Source organism: Prinia subflava, chromosome 1 (assembly GCF_021018805.1).
Source record: "Prinia subflava isolate CZ2003 ecotype Zambia chromosome 1, Cam_Psub_1.2, whole genome shotgun sequence".
NCBI lineage: Eukaryota > Metazoa > Chordata > Aves > Passeriformes > Cisticolidae > Prinia > Prinia subflava.
In genome coordinates, this window is record NC_086247.1 from 82,121,900 (window position 1) to 82,140,098 (window position 18,199).

The following is an 18,199-nucleotide window of genomic DNA, read 5'->3' on the forward strand; positions in this document are numbered from 1 at the left end:
CACTGGTAACCAGTGGGAGAAAATGCCAACAGACACAGTAGATTTTCCATTTCTGGTGCTGTTCAAAGCTTTCATAGAAGAAACATCTGTCTGTCTAATACAAGCCAGAGACACCAAAAAAATCAAGGAAACTGGGTGACTTAAAACTGCACACCACCTTTGAACTACACTTTGGGACTGTTTTCAATGAACCTCTCTGGAACAGCACCGATATAAAGTTTCTAATACACCATTTCACAGTAATGGTCACACTGATACCTTCTTGTCAAAGAAATCCATTAAAGCAGGCACCAGCCTGACAGAACAAGAAGCTGAGAAAGAAACTAAACTTGTTAATGTAAACAATGTGTACATTCTCTATAAAAACTGCCATTCTCTTGCTTCATTATTATCTTCTCCTTCAAGTCTTATAACAGTGATTTGAAAAAAAAACCCTCAATCTTCCCCGCACTTGTGTGTCACATTTGAGATGTGTCATCCACCGTTCAAAGCAAAACAGAGAATCTCCGTTTAATTACTGTACCATTCTCTGTGAAAAGGGCCTGAACGTTAAAGCTCTGGTTTAGCAGACTCGAGAAGTAAATTAAGCTGCAAAACTTAAGTTAGGTACATGCTTAAGTGCTCAGCTGAATCAGTTTCTCATAATACTTTCCTCTGCCACAGCAGAGTTCATGCAATAACTTTGCTAGTCACTGACAACATAGCACATAGCACTTAGACATAGGAGACAATTGTTAAACAGCTTTCCCTCCTATTAGCTTTTGAAATTAATACTTTATTACTCCATACAAGACAGTAAAAATAATAAAAAATAATCAACATCTTTTCATAAAAATTAAAAGGGCTTAAACCCTTATTAAACTTATTAAAAAGCCAAACTTAAAACCAAACTAAAGAAATACTATATTTGGACACACTTCTAAAGGAAGAGATTACAATTTTCTTTTTGATATCAACAGGCACTCTTCATTCATCATCTGCAAGAAACTAGGTTAGGTCTCCATAGGCCACAGTCAGAGTTATTAAGTAAGTAAATATGCCACTGATTCTGTGCCCTCCTCTTATTTCCTTGCTTCTTCAGTCTCCTCTGACTCTCTCTCTTGATGCTCTCTTTCCCACCTCAGTTCTTTCAACTCTTGTCTGTACTTCCGTTCAATGAACCGTTTCTGATGGGCCATCTGGGGAAAGTTATCTGACACAAGAAGAAATATTTTACATTAATAAACAAACTGGTAACAGAGAAAGCCTCAGCTCATTTTGTTTTAAACTTTGATGTCGTTAAAGGGAGGGGGAACAACGTTGTTCCCATTTTTACTCATTTGTTTCTTATAACACATAGTAAACCAGGACTGTATCATAAGACTTTGGTTTCTTTATGATTTCTTTACATTTGTTTCTCCTGCTACAAAGCACTGCCAAATCTAATACACTCACAAAAAAAATCTGGTATAGCAACATGGCCAGGTATTACCTGGATTTTACATTCTGTTCCCTTAGCAACAGGTGGTAGATACTGAAAAATGAATGTGAAACTACTGTCAGTGCTGTTAGGGATTTTTGTCTTGTTCTCACTCCAAAAAGCATGAGCCACTGGTTTCAAGCATTGTACAGATGTTTCCATTACTTTTGTGATTGTTTAGACCATGCAGAATCAACTGTACGCCCCACACTATGGCAGGGATCCTAATGGGAGAGTAATAGTGTAGCAAGATGGAATGCAGTTCAGTCTGTTCCTGAAAAAGTTAATGCTTGGCTGCATACCAGAAGACAGCCTCAGCGTAGTCTAAGAGCATGGATGAGTGAAGACTGCCTAAAACAGACTGGACAAGGCTGAGGTGATGGAGAAATAGCTGGGGAGATGGATGCTTCTGCTTTCAGGCATTTGTCCACTGGCTGATGTGTAGGTACACATTAGAACCGAGACTGTAAAAACAGCTTATAGAATTGAACAGAATTGCTCTCACTTTAGTGCACTGCTCACAGAATGTGATGTTTTCTGCATGACCAAGGTGCTGACATTCACATGTGTCTGTGCTGTGTAGACCTGCACCCTCCAGCCAGCCAGAAAGTAAAGGGGTGGTAGAGTATGTGACAGGCTGCAGTTGGTGGTAAATCCTGCTGGGATCACACAGAGCTCTGGGATCAGCACTGGCTACCTAACCAGTCTGAGATGAATGCAAAAGGTTACTACACTGACCTTTAAAGCCATAAACAGATTTGGTAGATGTCTCAGCAAAGGACTGCTCTCTCTCTCGCTGTCTACTGAGAGAGAATTCAGCTGAGGCTTCTCAGGGAGGAGTACCTTGGCACCAATCTTTTTTCTCCTTGGCACCAAGCCTTTTCCTCCTCTTTATGGGTTCCAGGCAGCACAGATTCTCAGCTAGAGAATATGGTGCAGAAGCCACATAAACTGCAGGAGTTTGTGGTAGAGCCAAATAACTTTCTACTGCTTTGTTTTATTGGACAGTGAAATTTGTGCCCTTTATTATATATCTGCTACAGGAATAAAAGGTTTATTCATCAGTTATTTACAACTTGGGCATAGGAGAGTATATTTATTTAAACCAGAGAGCAATCTAAACAAAATTGGTTTTAAAAACACTAGTGCTTTGTTTAATGGAGTTCTGGGATATTTTGTTGCTCCTGTGCCCCATAAAATGAAAATCAGATTTTCAGTACTGTGCCTATAACATGATTCTTTAAGAACTCAGCTTGGTAGCAAATTGTTCTAATATGTTTAGAATGGTAAGAAGGAAAATCAGGTAATAAATTCATCATGGCTATCATATAAATAGGTATATGAAAACTACTTTAACCTGAAGTTAACTACTTAGGCATTAAAAACAAAACCAAACCACTGCACAACCATATGCCTAACAAAACAGGGGCCCTTAAGGATTGTGTAACCTCTGTCCCAAAAGAAAATTAAAACTTGACTGGCAAGGCACAGAGAAACAAATTTGAAAGTTGGCTCTGTTTTGAATTGAAGGGCAGCAAGAGCACAGACCTCTAGAGTTCTGTGGTATTTAAACAAATATATATGTCAGAAGAGAGCTGTGAAGTCCTTGGATTGATAGGCCACGAAACCCACAGCTCTCTTGAGTGGTGATACTGTCACAAGAAAATTCACTCAAAGAAAACTTCAGTAACATCTTGCAGATACTCAGCAGAGAAGGGAAGTTACATTTTTCTACTTGTCAAATTTACTGGTGGTGAGAAGTATATGCTTAGCAGATGGATATAAAAACATATCTGAACTACACAGATTTATTGCCTTCTGAATTTTTCAAGCTCTTGAATTTCCACAAGCAGAGAAAACAGATTAAAAACCTTTGACATCTGAGGAACTGCATGTGTTTATTTTGAATGAAATGCAAAAAATGGACTACCCATGTTCTTCTCAATAGAGAATTTCTGCTGCACAAAATGCTTATAATCTATTTGGTCACACACACCTGGCACTTGAACCCAACTGACCAAAGTTATTTCATATAAGAAGCTTGCCCACATTCATTCACATCTGAGACTACATTTCACTGAAGGACTGCTCCCATGCTGGCTATGCAGCAGGTAATTTAGAGAGATGTATACACAGATCCCCAGATCTGCAGCTGGTATTAGCCCTTCTTCACAGACAAAGATTGATTTAAATTGTTGGGGATCTGCCTCTTAGCTTTTAACCTAGTCCACTGATAATCTGAGATCAATTTTATTTTCTAAGGTCGCACTTTCCTCCTCCACTAAATAAAAGGGTGAGACAAGCATCAGAGACTATGCAGTCTTATCCCACTGCATGCATAAGCATGGAAAACCTCAGTGACACTTTACTGCACAGGGTTCCCTTGAAGTTGCACCCTCTGTAGCTGATCAGCTCTCGTTAAATACCTGTTGGGATCATATTAACTTCGCCTGCTACAAAACTGTCTTGAAAGTACCAGGAGGAAAACCTGCTGCTTAGAAGCTGACAGTACTTAGCATGTGTCTTGTTCAAAACTTAGCCCCCACAAACTCTGCACCTTGCCTCACTAAAGAGCAAAAAAATAAACCTTAGATTCTCTGTTGCCCAAATATCTTACATTTTTCAAGTGCGTCCATTGCAGCTCCCATTTCTGCTTGCTGAATGCTGTGAAAACCAAACAAAAACATGTTACATGAGATCTAAGCTGTACAGAATAAACTAAAGTTTCTGACAAAGTGAAGCACTAGTTATTCTTTCGTAATGAAACTTTTTGGATAACCAGCAGCTAGTAATTCCCAGAGTGTATGATATATCAGCCTTTCCACAAATATGTGAGCAATAGTACTACAGCTCCAGTAGAATATTTCTTAACTTAGATCAATAACAATAACAAAATATTCCAGTCCATTCTTCTCTAAAGCATATGATTTTACTTGAGAGAAAAAAAGGAACAAAATTGCAGATGCATGGATATTAAAAAAAGCAATGATGTTTTTATAACTACCACCAGATTCGGTAGCATAAAATGAGGTTTTTGGGGTTCACGGTCAAGTCTTTGAACCCTTAAAACCATACAAAATGCCTAGAAGTAGTAACCTCAGGAAAAGTTTAATAGTGTGGCACTCTTAACTTGCCAGTGTAACTTGCATAGTAATCCAGTAGCAAATATCAAGATTAAGACATTATTTCCTGGAAGCTGTTCTGCAGTTTCTAGTATGAGAGCCACAAATAGTTAGCACTGCCAGCCACCTTGAAGGCAAGTTCACCAAAAAAAGCTCAAGATCCAAAATTATACCAACACAGAACCCTTCAGGAACTCCTGAAGCAGAGAAGTTTGAAGAAAGCTCTACAGCTTTCCTTTTCTAAGGCAGACCATACAATGGTCTATCTCCACGGCTAATCATTTTGGACACCACCACACCCTAACACCACGTAATTAAATTTTTACTATACCTTGGACCTTTACCACATCCTATTCTTTCCCCTTTGAAGTAAACAGCTACTGTGTATGTCCTGGCATGAGAAGGTCCCACTGTCTGCAAGGTCCTGAAAGAAGAAATATTTTATTCAAGCAGGGATTATTAAAACACAGAACCTGTTTGTGGCACATAGCTCACCAAGCTTTCAGTCTGGTCAATACATGAAGTGCAATCAATGCAAAATGTAGAGCAAGGGTTGAAGGATGTGTGTATAGATCACATTAACCCAGAGATTACTGGAACAGTATTTACATTGATCATGTTTATTATTCCAGGCTCACTCAGGAGCACCACATGAAAATTAAAACCTTATTTAATCTATAAGCAAAAATGCAAACTGTAACATTAAAGTGTTCAAACACTGTGAAAACACTTGCAATAAATTATGCATAGCTGTGCAATTGCAAATAAACACACCCATACACTATGTGTGCAACAAGAAGTTTAGCCCCTGAGAGTTCTGCATGCAGCAAGATTTTATAAGGACTTTATTAGACATGGTAGCTCTCTTCACTGAATTACCACAGTACAAAGAAATTTCCCATCAGCTTTGAAAAGTTAGTCTGTCACAAAACAAACTTTCCATTTGACCTAAAGTCTAGGACATACATCAACAACCATCTAAAAGGGAAACAGTAATTCCCTAGATATGCAATGAATTGCTTCTTTTGCAGTTTCTTACTGCTGTCCCAAATCTCTCCCCACTTTCAGATCAAGTTCTGTCCGCTACCTTGTTTCTTTTTAGAAGGAGGAGGAATTTCACATCAATTTTTAAAGTATCTAACTAAGTACTCTATCTCTCCGTGCACTGTGACAAGAGCAAATAAAACCTACCCTAAATTTAAAAGCAATAGTACTGACTGCAGTGAAACAGATAACCCCAAGAAAAGGAATTTAACAAGATAATAGGAAGATAACAGCATATTACTAGATCTGAGCTGTACTATAAAAATCAATTTATCATCACAGCAAAACAAAACAAACATTTGGTACTTGATACTACGTGGATTTTATAAAAACAGGAAATTGTTTTTTACTGAATTCATCCCCCTCACTCAAGACAAAGCCCTGAACCCTCACACAGAGACAGGGAGGAGTCAGACCCGCAGAGCACTGGCTGCAGTGTTCAGGGGATGGTACTTCTGAAGTGCAGTGTCTGTTACTGTCACTGAATTGCATTGGGAACCTTACTTCAGTACCTGTGACAAATGCACTTACACTTTCATTCTTCATATCTTTGTGACATAATAATCCCAACAACACAAGCCTTGAATTTTCATAGCCTTTATCTCTTTTTTTGGGGCTAGCATTGCACCCTTTTCTGCATTAACTGAATGAATATGGATGCAATATACAGACTAAGGTTTATTATTTATTATCTTTTTGAAGCAGTTTGTTATTTATTATCTTTTTATTACACTATTTAGCAATTGGAAGTGAAAAAGGAGATCTATCCCATCCAGCCCCAGGTATCTACCCGAGGCATACAAGTTAAAAGGTTCACTGCCCTGAGCTCTTTGTCATTGAACACAGGAACATTTGTGTGCTGAACTGCATAGCAAGAATGTCCAAAAACTTGCGTTGCCCTTCAGTGCCTGCCTGTGGATGAGAAACAGTGCCTATAACCAGGAGGCGTAACATAAGGCATTATTATGTTTGCATAATAATATCAAGAAACTTCATCTGTCACTGAGAACAGAATGGAGGTATCCTGACCTCATAACAAAACAGCCATTTGTTTAACTCTTTTAATAGTGCCATTCCTTACATTAAAAGTAAACCAAATATAGAAATATGCCAATTAAATACTCCACTCTAAAATAAAAGCTATATTTTCCCTTACAACTGTAAAGGTAAAATGCTTAGTAGCTGTTCCTTGTAATGGCTTCAAACACCTTAACCTTAGGAAACAGTATTTTCCATCTTCAGACAAAGAGAGACTAGAGGGCTTGGATAAACTATGGGAAAAATAGAGGGTGACTGATCACATCTTGCTCCATATACTATACAAAGAAGAGTTATAATTAGCTGGTAACCATAAGATGCCTGTTCTTACTTGTAAAGAGGAATGTCCGGCTCTTTTCCCTCTGTCCTGAGAGTCAAGCAGCACTGCTGAAGCTGAGATTTAGGATCATTCCAATCTTGATTTAAAATAAACTCCTGTAGGAAGTCCACAAAGACGCTTTTATGATTGAGAGATTGTAGTAAGAGCTTCAAATGCCACAAGGTATTAAAACATAGCGTCAGGAAAGTAGAAAACTGACTGATCTTACCTTTAGCCGTGGAAAAAAGCAAACATTCATGAAAGTGTGAACATATTCCAAATCTTTGTCAATGTACAGGGCAGCAATAAAGGCTGGGGGGCAAAAAAGGTATGTCACTCATCCAAGGACAGCATTACTGGCTTGTACTTTTAGAAACAAGTATCTCTGAGTACTTTAAAGCCACATTCAATTATATTTCAGAGCAGTGATCTGATGAGAGTATTATCCTGCATACTCGGGAAAAAGAAAATCAAGTTGACCAAGAGATTAAGTGATTTACCCAAATCCACCCAGTCATTTAAAGTGCTAGAAACAACACTCTGCTCCTAATCTGACATTTTAACCAGGAGACCATGAATACATACAAATAAATCCCTACTGGGTACCATAAAATAATTCGGATACAAATCACTCCTGTTTGTGTGCTATTTCCATTTGTTTACAGGATTTTGCAAAAGCCAAATGGTCTGAATGGCTTGCAAAATACATCAAAATATACAAGATAGGGATTAACTTTCTGTGCAGAATATTTATCACTCTTTCCATTTCATGGGAAAGAAGGTAGCAAAATTTCCAAAAATTAACTAAAATATTATTTCATTGCCATGTAGCCTTCCCTCTTCTGGAGTGACCATTTTAAACCTCCTCAAATGCAGACAAATGAACCACAGAAATATTCACCTGCTGAAGGAACTATTTCGTCTTAAAACAGTGTCAAGAACATACTAATTAAACACTGAAAGTGCTGTTAAATAGCTCAACTCAGAGTATAAACTTTAACTTTGAAGACATGCTTTTGACCTGGGCATCTTGACGACTCAATTTCTAAGCCTTCAGCTTTCTCTCTGCAATTATGCCTCCTTCATGCTTTTATACAGACCTCAAAAATGTAGGCTAGTCTTCAAAAACCTGGCTTTCAGAGGTATAGGGATAACTCATTTGGAAACCTGACCATACATTTTTAATCACGATTTAGGGGATTCCTAATGGTTTTCTTAAGCAAGCCCCAAGGAAAAGGAAGTCATTAAATACCAAGTTATTATAACCAAATTAACTCACATTCCAAGAGATCAGCCAAAGTCTTAGTTCGGAGAGTTACAGGCCTTTTTGTCTTGTCATTAGTGATGGCAAACTCTTGCATGCCCAGCTCTTCTGCCACCTTGGCCTGTGTTCTGTTGTTCACCAAAGAACTTCTCAACAGCTGCAAAGGAAAGAAGTTCCATTCCATAGTAACTCCTACCAATAACAAACTACAAAACTGAGGAGAGCTGGGGAGAAAAAGTTACTTTTGTCCTTGAGGTTTCTCACTTCTCTCAGTTTACTGACATTTTGATTCAGGACATCTCAAGTGATTTATACAGAGACACACTGTCACTCTTCTGGTGATTTTTCTTTCTGTTTCAATTCTCACCAATCTTTCCTTATTCTATAGACACATCACTTCCGTATATATATCATGCATATAAAACACTTGTTTGTGAGCTTCTTTGCAATTATTCTTATTGCAAAGAAAAATTACCCTTTCTTCATGAGTCCTGTACTTCCTCAGCTAACCTGTAGTTTCCTAGTTTAAGTAATACACAGTTGTATAAATTTTTCCCACATAAAGTGTAAGTAAACAATATTCTGGAGTCCATGGAACAGTCCCCAGTTTCCACCAAATAATATATAATGTGGTGACTGAAACAAATACACATTAAAGCAAGATAGTTTAGCGTTTCAGAATGAGCAGAAGAGGAAGCTGCTACATTCCTTTGGCCAGAGGAAAAAAAAAAACACAGATGGACAGCCTGTATGTACTATTGTCTCTGCTAGAAGGCAGCACACTTGAGCCAATGCATCCTGGACACAGATCTGCCCTAACATCTTCCACATATGACAATACCAAGGATATGTCATGAAAATACTTAACCTTGGCTCCAGACAGATTACTTAAATAGAGCTCTAACAAAGACATAGAGCTCCCACACAGCTTAAAGGAGTGTTTTGGAATTTCAGGGAGAATTTCTGAACCTTTGGCAAGGTCACATTTTTTCCCACTTGTTTGCTTTTTTGCTTTAAATGGAACAGCATTAAAGAAGTTAGAGCTAGTGTAGGAGGTAGGGGTGAGAACTAAAGAATGTCTCTCTTTTCCACAGTTTATGTGCAATAGAGTTGAGATGCTGCACGCACATTTTTTCTTCTCTTTGTCTTCCATATCACATTTGCTCAGCTTATTAGATACAAGTTATATGCTACCTGGCTCCAGCACGTCAACTGAGCTTATGAAAAATCAAGATTTATTTGCTGCACTTGATACTTCATCTCTCAGAACAGATAAATAAAGAACAGTATCTCCATAATTTGTTTGCCAATGATGTATGAAGCAGATACTCACAACCTGATCTTCGTAAACTAGCTAAACTGCAGATAGCATTACCTGCCTCCCTAACCTTTGTTTAAACTCATTTACTACTTGTTCCTTTTCAAAATTCTTTCCTTTTACGTCCATAAGATAAATAAAATATACTTTCCTCAACAATATCCTAAGTACCCTAAGTACAATATCCTAATATGTAACCTAAGAAACAGAAGTGCAGTGTCCCATGGCCAAAAATCTGTTTCTTATAATGGGAGAAGAAGGATTTATTTTGTTGTGTTTGCAGACTATTTATTTTGATGGAATCCATAATAATGATTAGTAGTATCATAAAACAAAGAGTAGCACATATAAACTACCCAGTGAATTAGATAGAAAAAACCCCAGTTATCCTCATACCACTGTGATTATCAACTTGGTCTGTATCAGAATTCACCTCCTCTACAAGAGTGATTGGGCAAGAAACTAAATTCCTCTTAATGATACAGAGAAGAGAAAGTCCCTGTGTCTTTCCAGCAGCTTTTTTAGAGTTAGTCTCTACACTGGTAACACACAGCCTGCATCACTGCAGACACTGTGACACATGAGATGCTCAGCTGGAGCTTGACTCTAATTACAAAGCAGTTTTTTTCCTAAATCTTCCATCTTTACCCAAAACAATACCACCCATGACTGTACCAGAAGAACCTATCCATAATCCAGTACTGGAGAAGCTGTATCTTCCAACATCCAACAAAATGTCAATGTCTTTTCTGGTACATTATTTGGCTATCTCCAAGTACATAGATGAGACTATGTTGTCCTTCCTTTTTCTGAAATATAGTTAATTTACAGACATTTCTCCACAAGCAATCACTCCACTGGGAAGCCACTGCATTGTCAGTAAAGTGGAATCCTTGACCAAAACTTCCCTTAACATACCAAACATCGTTTAGCTGATGTTCTAGTATTATTTCAAATTTAAGTATGTTCCCAGATGACAGCTTAATGTTCGCCATTTCTCTTCAGATTCCACTTTATCTCCTTTCTCATGTCTAATTTCATTTGTCATCAAATTTAAAAACATTTTAGGATCTTTTTCTCTACATGCACATCTCCAGAGTTCAAATTTTCTTTTAGGCCATTGCCTGCTGCTTCATATCTTTATGAGTTTTCAGCACCCACTCCACTCCAACTTTGCAGTTTTGTCTAAAACCTGAAGTGTGCAGCTTGTGCTTTCCAACTCACTAATCATTACATTAAGTAACAGAAAGACATTGTCCTGAGCATTTACACCCACTAACAGCAACACTTGACATCCTCCTGACCAAATAGTTCTTGCAAGAGTTATAAAACTACAGATGCCTACATTCTTAAAAGTCATGTAGAGAGCAAAAAAACCCCACCAGGCTTTATATCCTGTCTCCTGAATGGTGCAGAAGAATCCATACAAATGTAACAGAAACTTAAGAAATGGTGAAGAAAAATTCGTTACTTTCAGTTACAGCATGTAATGTTTTTTTCTCTTGTAAACAGCTTTAGCTCAAAAGATTCAAGAATCATATTATTGATAAGACATTGCCTGCTAGAGATTTAGCATTGTCATCCCTTTATTGATCTGAGGAAACCACTCTAAAATTAGGCTACTTCCAAACTTTAACTAGAAAACTTGACTCACATTCCTGACACACATATTGCTTTGCTGTTCAAGTAGACTGAAAAAAATTTAGGAAGCCCAAGAAAATTTGTTATTTGCAGACAAAGCCACAACTCTCCAGCTGCAGGGCTAAATGAATCAATCAGGAAAAAACTACTCATACTATCACGCTATGTTTAAACTTAGTTGTTCAAAGCCCAGATAAGAGAGGCTAAAAGGCTATAGCAATCAACAGATAACTATATAACAATAGTAAAATTAAATTCAAAAGCTACTCCAGGAACTCCAGATTGAAGAAAAGAGGAAAACCAGACCAAAATAAATTGTAAAAACTTTTTATCAGGTTGTATAACCCTGCCTGTATGCATGTTCAACAGACTAGAAATCAGGAGTAAATAAAAGTCACATCTATTTAAATAATTGGTTAAGACACCCATCTTTAAACAAAAACTAGTCTTAGCCCTCTATTTCATCGCTGACATTTTTAAAATTTTTGATCCATTTCACAGACTGAACAGAAATTATTGCAGTGGGTTCATAAATCACCATTTTCTATTCATTGCAGTGCTCATGACTTAAAATTAACAAAGCCTTATTAAGACCAGTGGTTCCTGAGGCTTCTTTTATTAATCAAACTCAGAACAATTCACTAGCTGTTCCGATAACTTCAGTCTCCATCCCACTCTTGTGCTTATGGAGAATATGATTGATGGCAGTCTCACCGTTAAGTGCCCTTCATGATGATCAGGGAAATGTATGAATAAATACTCTGTGGCTACCAACTGCATTATGGAGTCACCCAGGAATTCCATCCTCTGGTTGTGGCCTCTGAAAAATGAGACATCAATGCAGCAAAATCAATAAGCACTCAGTGAGGAATAAACCAAAACCAGCATGCACACACAAATTAAAATGAAGAGTGATATGAAAGTGAGAGCTGCTCATTTCCAAAGACATTTAAGACAATTTTTCAGTGTTAATCAGGTGAGATGAAAACATAGCTCATTACTGTAGTAACACCAACTTACAGGCAAAAAGTAAATCGGGATAGCTACAAGTAAATGCAATCATTAGATAACAGATCACAGACTAAATGAAGGAGAAGAGCAGTTGACATCAAATCTGTAGTGGGATAAGATCTCTACCTCAAACTTGTTTTAAGGAAATGAACTAATGAATGCAGTGACTTAAACAGAGAAAAATGTCTGTCCATTCACAAAAAGGAAGAGGATCAAGGTTTTAACTCACACAAGATCCTGGAGAGGATAACCACTGATATGAACTTTAACAAGGACAAGTGCCAAATTCTGTCTGGGACAACCCCAGTTGTGTGTGTAGGGTGGGGAATGAGAGGCTGGAGAGCAGCACTGTGGAAAAGGACCTGGGGGTCCTTCAACCTGGCAAGTTGAACATGAGCCAGCAGTGCCCTGGCAGCCAGGAGGGCCAACCCTGTCCTGGGGGCATCAGGCACAGCATGGCCAACAGGGCAAGGGAGGGGATTGTCCTGCTCTGCTCTGAGCTGGGGCGGCCTCACCTCCAGTGCTGGGGGCAGGTTTGGGTGCCACAACATAAAGACAACATTAAGCCATTAGAGAGTGTCCAACAGCAAGTGTGATGGTGAAAGGTCTTGAGGGGAAGCCATATGAGGAGCAGCTGAGGTCACTTTGTTCAGCCCAGAGGGGACTGAGGGGAGACCTCATTGCAGAGGGGAATGGAGGAAGAGGTACTGATCTCTTCACTTTCATGACCAGAGACAGGGCTCAAGGAAACAGCATGAAGCTGAGTCAAAATGTTTAGGCTGGCTTTCAGGAAGAGGTTTTTCACCCAGAGGGTGGTTTAACACTGGACAGGCTCCCCAGGGAAATGGTCCCAGCAGCAAGCCGGTCTGAGTTCAGGAAGTGTGTGGACAACACTCTCAGGCACATGGTGTGATTCCTGTCCTATGTAGGGCCAGGAGTTAGACTTGATGATCCTGATGAGTCCCTTCCAACTCATCATCATATTCTACAATACTGTTTTGCTTGAAAACAGGGTCTGGCAGCTTTGCAAGCAATAGAACACAACGGCCGTGCTTGGACCAAAGAGCATAATGTTACTTCTTTTCTCTGCCCAAATGTACCTCCAGGTATGTTTTGCTACAGTCTCAGGAGTGATGTACAAATATCAGTCATGCAGAAAGCTCAAAATAAACACCAGGATACATCTCCAACACCTTCTACAGTCTTTCCCAAGGTATTTGCTACTGACTACTGCTGTCAGAGGTGACATACTGAGCCAGGCGGGCTTGTGAACATAGCTGCCCTGTTCCAGGAAATCAATGTGACATAGTTTGTTTACAAACTAGGCAACCTGGAATACTCTAACAGAAGGGCCAACAGAGCTACATGAGGACTCTTGCTATGTACTCACAGAGTCAGATGGTTAAAGCCTACTGTCCTCAGAGTGAATGCACGTGCTAGAAGCCGAACATGAGTAAAGATGACTCCAATTGCCTCCTCGAACTCGGTAAGCTTTTGAAGAACTGGAGAGGTCTCGATGAGTTGCCTGTCAGTATTGGACTCCTGCAGCTGCAAGAAAAATGAAGTGTAATTAATGACCAACTCAGACTGCTGCAGAGATTTTCAGAGAAAAGCAAGCCTTCTCTAAATTAAGGGCAAAGAATACAATGAACAAGTTCCATGGACAGCTGAACTGAGAAAATCAAGTTTCCTCTGCCTTTTTGTCCTGGATAATGACCACTCAAAGGAGAGATGAGCTCCTATGCATGCTTTTGTAGCAGCTGAGGCATTTAAACACATCACTTGCATGTCTCTACATGCTGATGCATTGTAGCGTAATACAAACTTCCACAAAATGTACAATTGCACACTTTGCGTTTTCCAACATTATCACACTGTTTGCAACTGAGCAAAAATTATTAGAATTGGGCTGGCAGACTGACAGCATGTCAAGACAAGACAAAACTCAAATCAATTTCTCCCACTTTCCTAAGTATCAAAAATCAAGAATAAATACTTTGAATATGAAATTGAAGATGGCACACTAGCACAAGAAAATTAAAATGATTGCTTTGGATCAGTATCTTTTCTTATCAGTTTTTTGTCTGATGTCCTTGATGTTATGACTGTTAAATGTCTTTGCAGAGCTGAGAAATGGCTTAAGTATTTCCTCCACCCATTCTGAGCATTTCTGTGGTACAGTAATGCCTTAAGAGGAGGAATTGTCCAGAAGAGGATGCCTAAAAGAAAAGTAAGAATAACCACAGCTTTTTAAACTGGGATTGAGATAATTTTTCGTTTGTTCTGTCCCACTTCTATTAATTGATTACATTCGATTTGTCTTTTTTTCAGTACTGAGCATTCAGTTCACACTTTCATACAGCTAATACTCTTGCACCAAAATCCCACACTTGGGTGATAATTGTTATTTTGGAGTTCAGCTGCATGTGGAGCTGAGACTGCTTTTTGCTTCCTCATGCACAGCCCTTTCTATTAACCTACACAGAATTTTTTCTGCTTTTTTAAACTCCACAGTGAGTCACCCTTGCATTCTCACAACCAGAGTGCAATTCTTCGGTTTGCTGTTGTCCCTGCTACCTGAAATAATTTGGTACTGTCAACAAACTGCCACTTCACTGCTCATCCTCTTCCCTAGGCTGTCAATGAGAACAGCCTGTACTTTAGCAAAGATCCCGAGGGAAATCTGCCAGTGATCACCATTCCTTGCAAGATGTGGTCATTTCCCTCCTGTTCTCCATTTCTTATGTTTCATCCATTCCTTTAAATCTGCTAGGGACTGACATTTTTCACTGGAGTTGCTTTTTTTTATTGCTTCCTAAAAAAAAGATAAAAATTTTAAAAGCCTCTCCTGACTGTCTTTCCAATAGCCTCTCAGGAAACCCAGCAGACAGTAACCCAGTGTCATCTGCATTCTCACATGCTGTTTTGTCTCCTGAAACTTCCCATACATCTGTGAGGCAGGACTTGTCTACATGTTGACTCTTTCTAAAGAGTTCATGTGTATCCAGATAAACACCACTTATTTTCAGAGCCATTTCTACAGATTTGGCTACTGCCAAATACACAGAACTGAAGACCTGTAACTCTGTTGTCTTACCCTGAGCATTTTTTTAATTGATTGTGAACTTATTTGGCATATTGTTACAGTGATTTTTAGTAATTTTTAAAAATGTCTTTTTTGAAGTTAGCTGTGCCCAAAGACCAGCCTGAGCAGCCTGTGTTTCACCTACTGGCAAAACCCCACCTAGGATGATTTTGGGATGTGGAAGAAAACAATTTTCATCACACAAGTCAAGGTAGTAGTAAGAAATTACAAGCTTCCTACACTGACTGTTGCAAATTTCTAAGCAGATTGCAAGTCTTCTTTGTAAAAGCAGGGATGAAAAGATTAAAATAAAGTAAGAGAAAAGAAAGAAATTCTGGGTAAGAATAATCTTCTTTGGAGCTGTATGTGCCACCAAGCAGGACAGCCAGGGCTGAATCTCAAAATGTTACCTTCCTATTAAGAGTATTTTGTATTTACTCAGAGGGATGTGGTTGTAAAAATTCTTCTCATGCACTGATTTGTGGCTGAAGATTTTGGCTGAGCACTCACTGCTGTTCTTGCAGCACCCTCGCACACTCCTGCCTTCACTGAAGACAAGGAGCTACAGTGCAGAGAGGCTCTGAGCCTTGCTCTACGTCTGCCCAAGAATTCAGTAATGGAGAATGGGCTGGGACATCAATCTCCCAACTTCCGGCCTCATAAACTGACAGCTTGTGAACTTGTATCCTTCGATACATGGAGGACAAGTTAGCCTTCAGACACCTTTGTAATTTAGTGTTTACGTGGTATTAAAGTGACCGGATTCAATGAAACAGCCACACTATCACTGAATGGGCCCACACACACAAAATCAAAACAGAATCAAATCAAAACTTTTGTGGCACTCAATTAATGTGCCTTCCTACTATTAAGGTTTCAGTCCTAATTTCAGGTAAAGAAAATGTGTTAATAGATTGCTTTTGCATCCTTTTCCTCCAACTTAGAGAAGACAAACAAGATGCTATCAAAATGTTACCTCTCAGTGGATTTATTGTATAGGCACAGTTATATAACAAACATGAGCCAAGGACAGGTGAATGATTAATTCTCAGAGAGGCAGAAACTCACTACTTATTTAAAAAACCTACCAAACAAATCATAAACCAAACACAAAGGAAAGCATATATATATTCCTTTGGTTACTCTTTATCCCAATTTCTGAGATGTCATCACAATGGAAACCTATGGAAAAGCATCCCTCAAAATAAAATGGAATTGTGAAATTTATTACAGAAAGGGATACACTTACTTGGAGTGGGTGTAGTGGATAATTAAGCCATACATCCCGCAGGTCCTGCAAACATTGAGAGATGCCTTTAATGCTCAAGGGAGTCATTTAACAAATTCCACAGTACTAAATAAAATGTCATTACTTGAAATACTGAACTATTTCAGATGCTGACTCTGCTTATTGCAAATTCAATAGTGCTGGCAAACTAATTTTTAAAATCGTGTATTTGCTGTTCAAACTGCCTGTAGTTCTCCCAATTAGCTTGTGTCAAAGAGGTGGAAAAATCCTTGAACCACATAAAAAGTGGTTAAAGGAAGAAAAAGATTTGTTTAAGCCTCAGGACTAACTTTATTTGCAAGTATTCCTCAGTAGCAAGTTTGACTTCTCCAAAGGCAAGGACTGAAAAAGAAAAAAAAAAACCCACTTATTTTCTTCTATTTCATTAAGGCTTCCTTCACTACAATCACCGAGCAACAAACAAACACTGAGTTACAATAGGCTTCCAAATACTTTTGTTTCTAATAATAGAAATAAAAATCTTTGTCATTTTACAGACTTAGAGGAAGGAAAATAATATACAATTCATTTCACCATTGCCACATGTGCTGTTCCAGCAATGGGTACTTTCCTTCACCTTTATACAGCACATGTTCTAGCCAACATCCATCTAAGATACATTCTGATCTAGTCTTGCACACTGTAATTGTGCAATTGGGTAAATGCTGAATGAAACATCCTCCTTTTTTTTTTTCTTTTCTAAATATATATGTATTTAAAGCTTTTAGGGCAGGATGACTTAATTGATGAAACAGAATAGTTGCTTGACATGTGCACCATTCCGAGAGCCTGACACCTGGATCCCCAGCACCCATTTCTGTTTTCAGAGCAGCACTTTGAATGGAAGCTGCCAGGTTTCCCACACCACCCACCCTTCCCTACCTGGGCCCTTGCTGTCCTGATTCAATTTCCAGGAACTACAGAAAACAGTATTTCTGTTCATTTGTGATCCTTAAGTAAAACAATGGACAGGAAAGCATACCAAGCTATTTTTGAACTGGAAATCAAACCACGTAAGTACACAAATACCTTTTCATTGAAAAGCAAACGTCCAAATAATTGTTTTGCTTCTTCCAGGCTTCCCTCTAGATAAACAGCTCCTACATGAGGGGACCAATATGTCAAAGGTCAATAATGCAATTAGTACTTAGAAAATTACTAAGCACGAGAAAGTCAAAGATCTTGGACTTCTTCATCTCCAGCACATTCATTTTTATAAGCATGTTTTTTGTAGGAACACCTATTTTTTGGAGAAGTTTAAAGCACGTTAAATACCAGGATAAATCAACAGTCATAAAATGCAAAGAAAAACCTGAAATAATTATATCAGTGATAGGAAATGATACATCAAAAGAGCAAAGTTTAACCTAGATGCAATATATTTCCAAAAGTACTTTCCAGGAAACAGCTAACTACACAATTGTGCTGGTTTCAGCAGGAATAGAGTTAATTTTCTTCACAGTGACTAGTACAGGGATATGTTTTCCATTTTTGCTGAACACAGGGTTGATAACACAAGAGATGTTTTTCTCATTGCTGAGCAGGGCTCTCACAGAGCCAAGGCCATTCCTGCTTCTGGTACTGCCACACTGGAGAGGAGACTAAGGAGT

At 38.6% G+C, this 18,199-nt stretch overlaps 1 protein-coding gene across 3 annotated transcripts in view; it reads right to left on the reverse strand.

Moving 5' to 3' along the window:
• Positions 1 to 754: 754 nt before the first annotated feature.
• Positions 755 to 18,199, reverse strand: part of DROSHA (drosha ribonuclease III) — a 70,835-nt gene continuing 53,390 nt past the window's right edge. For all 3 annotated transcript variants that reach the window (XM_063400538.1, XM_063400545.1, XM_063400555.1), the window contains exons 24-33: positions 17,619 to 17,689; positions 16,551 to 16,595; positions 13,607 to 13,764; positions 11,920 to 12,025; positions 8,262 to 8,403; positions 7,212 to 7,294; positions 6,995 to 7,098; positions 4,913 to 5,005; positions 4,077 to 4,123; positions 755 to 1,192 (exon numbers count right to left, since the gene is read on the reverse strand). In XM_063400538.1, the coding sequence (XP_063256608.1) occupies positions 1,062 to 1,192; positions 4,077 to 4,123; positions 4,913 to 5,005; positions 6,995 to 7,098; positions 7,212 to 7,294; positions 8,262 to 8,403; positions 11,920 to 12,025; positions 13,607 to 13,764; positions 16,551 to 16,595; positions 17,619 to 17,689 (980 nt within the window). In that variant the 3' untranslated portion in view covers positions 755 to 1,061. The remainder of the gene's footprint in view (positions 1,193 to 4,076; positions 4,124 to 4,912; positions 5,006 to 6,994; positions 7,099 to 7,211; positions 7,295 to 8,261; positions 8,404 to 11,919; positions 12,026 to 13,606; positions 13,765 to 16,550; positions 16,596 to 17,618; positions 17,690 to 18,199) is intronic.